Here is a 2634-nt window from a genome sequence, read left to right as displayed (position 1 = left end):
TATATATATATATATATATATATATATATATATATATTATTTATATTTATATATTAAAATATAAAAATATAAATAAACCAGAGAGATTATTGAGTGTATGTATGTGTATGTATGTTGCTGCAGTTCGTGCTGCTCTCCCTCACCTGCGTGTGTCTTTGGGTGTTTATTTTAATTTTTATTTGTCTTTGTCTTCGCCTCATTTTGGTTTTATAAACAGCAGCAGCAAACTCGTTTCTCTCGGTTTGTGGCTCATTAAAAAATGGAGAAGAAGCCTTTGTCTCCAGCAACTCACGCTGTCGTTAGTTCTTCTGCTGCTGCTGCTGCTCCTGCTGCTGCTGCTGCTGCTGCTCCTGCTGCTGCTGCTGCTGGGGCTGATGCTGGGGTTGATGCTGCTGCTGGGGGTGATGCTGCTGCTGCTGCTGGGGGTGATGCGGCTGCTGCTGCTGCTGCTGCTGCTGGGGCTGATGTTTCTGCTGCTGCTGCTGCTGCTGCTGATGATGACGCTGTTGTTGCTGCTGCTGCTGCTGCTGCTGCTGCTGCAGGGACAGCCGAGACGTGCGTCGTTGTTTGCTGTATCGATTGAGCTGCTGCGACGCTCTGAAAGAATTTAAATATATTTGTTTTGTGGGGTCTCACCAAGACACCTACGCGCCCCTTCACTCTGCCTCCATGCTGCCGCTGCTGCAGCAGCAGCAGCAGCAGCAGCAACCACCTGCAGCTGCAGCAGCAGCAGCAGCAGTGGGAGCTGCAGCTGCAGCAGCAGCAGCAGCAGCAGAAACAGGTCTACCGCCTACACGGGTTCTAACGGCTGCCCAGGGGGCCGCATGCAGCAGCAGCAGCACCAACAACAGCAGCAGCAGCAGCAGCAGCAGCAGCAGCAGCAGGAAGAAGCAGGTTGATGAGCTGCCTGGTGCTGTCTCCTCTGTGTCTTTGGAGGAGACACTGAATCGGGTGTATTCTGTGTTGGAGACAGAAGCAGCAAAAGGAGACAGTTGTGCTGCAGCAGCAGCAGCAGCAGCAGCAGCAGCAGCAGCAGCAAACAGCAGCAAGCAACCTCCTGTCTCCCGCTGCAACGAAAGAAGAGACACCTCCCCCCACAACTCAGACAGCAGCAGCAGCAGCAGCAGCAGCAACAGCAGCAGCAGCAGCAGCAGCAGCGTCACGTGGAGCGAAGACGGGAGAGAGGAGACACCTAGAGATAATGCAGCAGCAGCAGCAGAAGAAGACAAGCAGCAGCAGCAGCAGCAACAGCTACACAACAAGTACACAACACCACCTGCCTATACACCCAAATACTGCTGCTGCCTATACACCCCAACAAACCAACAAACACAACAATTTATACACAGAAACACACACTGTCTCCTTTTTGTCTCCTTTCTGTCTCCTTTCTGTCTCCTTTCTGTCTCCTTTCAGTCTCCTTTCTCCGCCATATCTCCCTCTCTCCTTTCTTTCTCTCCTTCTCCTCCTCTTTGTCTTTGTCTTTGTCTTTATAAATAAATAAAATGCTGTGGGGTGTGGGGTGTGGGGTGTCTCCGTTTCTAGGTCTCTCCCGCTGCTGGACCTTCTTTACCGAAACGTCTCCTTTTGGTTGCCGCAACAAAAAGTTTTGCGCCTCAATGTGCATTTCAAAATCAGAGAAAGGTAAACTTTTTCTGTCTCCTTTTGTCTCTTTTTGTCTCTTTTTGTCTCCTTTTTGTCTCTTTTTTGTCTCCCTTTTGTCTCCTTTTTTTTCTCTTTTTTGTCTCCTTTTTTGTCTCTTTTCTGTCTCCTTTTTGTTTCTTTTTTGTCTCTTTTTTTGTCTCTTTTTTTGTCTCCTTTTTGTCTTCTTTTTGTCTCCTTTTCGTCTCCTTTTTGTCTCCTTTTGGTCTCCTTCTTTGTCTCCTTTTTGTCTCCTTTTGTCTCCTTTTATCTCCTTCTGTCTCCTTCTGTCTTCTTTTGTCCCCTTTTTGTCTCCTTTTGTCTCCTTTTATATCCTTTTGTCTCCTTTTTGTTTCTTGTTTGTCTCATTTTGGTCTCCTTTTTGTTTCTTTTTTTGTCTCCTTTTGGTCTCCTTTTTGTCTCATTTTTGTCTCTTTTTTGTCTCCTTTTTGTCTCTTTTTTGTCTCTTTTTTGTTTCTTTTTTGTCTTCGCTTTGTCTCCCTTTTGTTTCCTTTTTGGCTCCCTTTTACTTGTCTCTTTTTTGTCTCTTTTTTATCTCCCTTTTGTCTCCTTTTGTCTCCTTTTGTCTCCTTTTATCTCCTTTTGTCTCCTTCTGTCTCCTTCTGTCTCCTTCTGTCTCCTTTTGTCTCTTTTTTTGTCTCCTTTTATCTCCTTCTGTCTCCTTTTGTCTCCTCTTATCTCCTTTTTGTCTCCTTGTATCTCCTTCTGTCTCCTTTTGTCTCCTTTTGTCTCCTTTTTTTTTTTTTTTAGGTCTTTAGATTCTTTTATAGGGCGAGCTGCACACATCCAGTTTCTAGAAAACGAAACTTTTATGCGCCTTTTGTTTATCTCAAACCCTAATTTATTCAGCTAACCCTAAACCCTAAACCCTAAACCCTAAACCCTAAACCCTAAAACCTAATGGGGTGAGATGCAGTGAAGGGGAGATGACGGACACGTTAATATTGTTTATGTATATATATATATATATAT

General features: G+C 44.9%; 2 protein-coding genes across 2 annotated transcripts in view; one reads left to right on the top strand and one right to left on the bottom strand.

The window, feature by feature from the left end:
* EMH_0028050 (uncharacterized protein) overlaps positions 1–200 on the bottom strand; it is a gene marked incomplete at both ends in the record, with an annotated part of 851 nt that extends 651 nt beyond the window's left edge. Inside the window, one exon of the mRNA XM_013494111.1 lies at positions 144–200. Within this exon, the coding sequence (XP_013349565.1) occupies positions 144–200 (57 nt within the window). The remainder of the gene's footprint in view (positions 1–143) is intronic.
* Positions 201–669: 469 nt separating this feature from the next.
* On the top strand, positions 670–1648 carry EMH_0028040 (uncharacterized protein; the record flags this gene model as incomplete). The annotated part of the gene is made up of 2 exons (XM_013494110.1): positions 670–1262; positions 1546–1648. 2 exons carry the CDS (start codon positions 670–672, stop codon positions 1646–1648), a joined length of 696 nt encoding a protein of 231 aa, XP_013349564.1.
* Positions 1649–2634: the final 986 nt, after the last annotated feature.

Source organism: Eimeria mitis, genomic scaffold, assembly GCF_000499745.2.
Source record: "Eimeria mitis Houghton genomic scaffold, Emh_scaff1036, whole genome shotgun sequence".
Taxonomy (NCBI): Eukaryota; Apicomplexa; class Conoidasida; order Eucoccidiorida; family Eimeriidae; genus Eimeria; species Eimeria mitis.
This window is presented reverse-complemented; position numbering and strand designations above follow the sequence as displayed.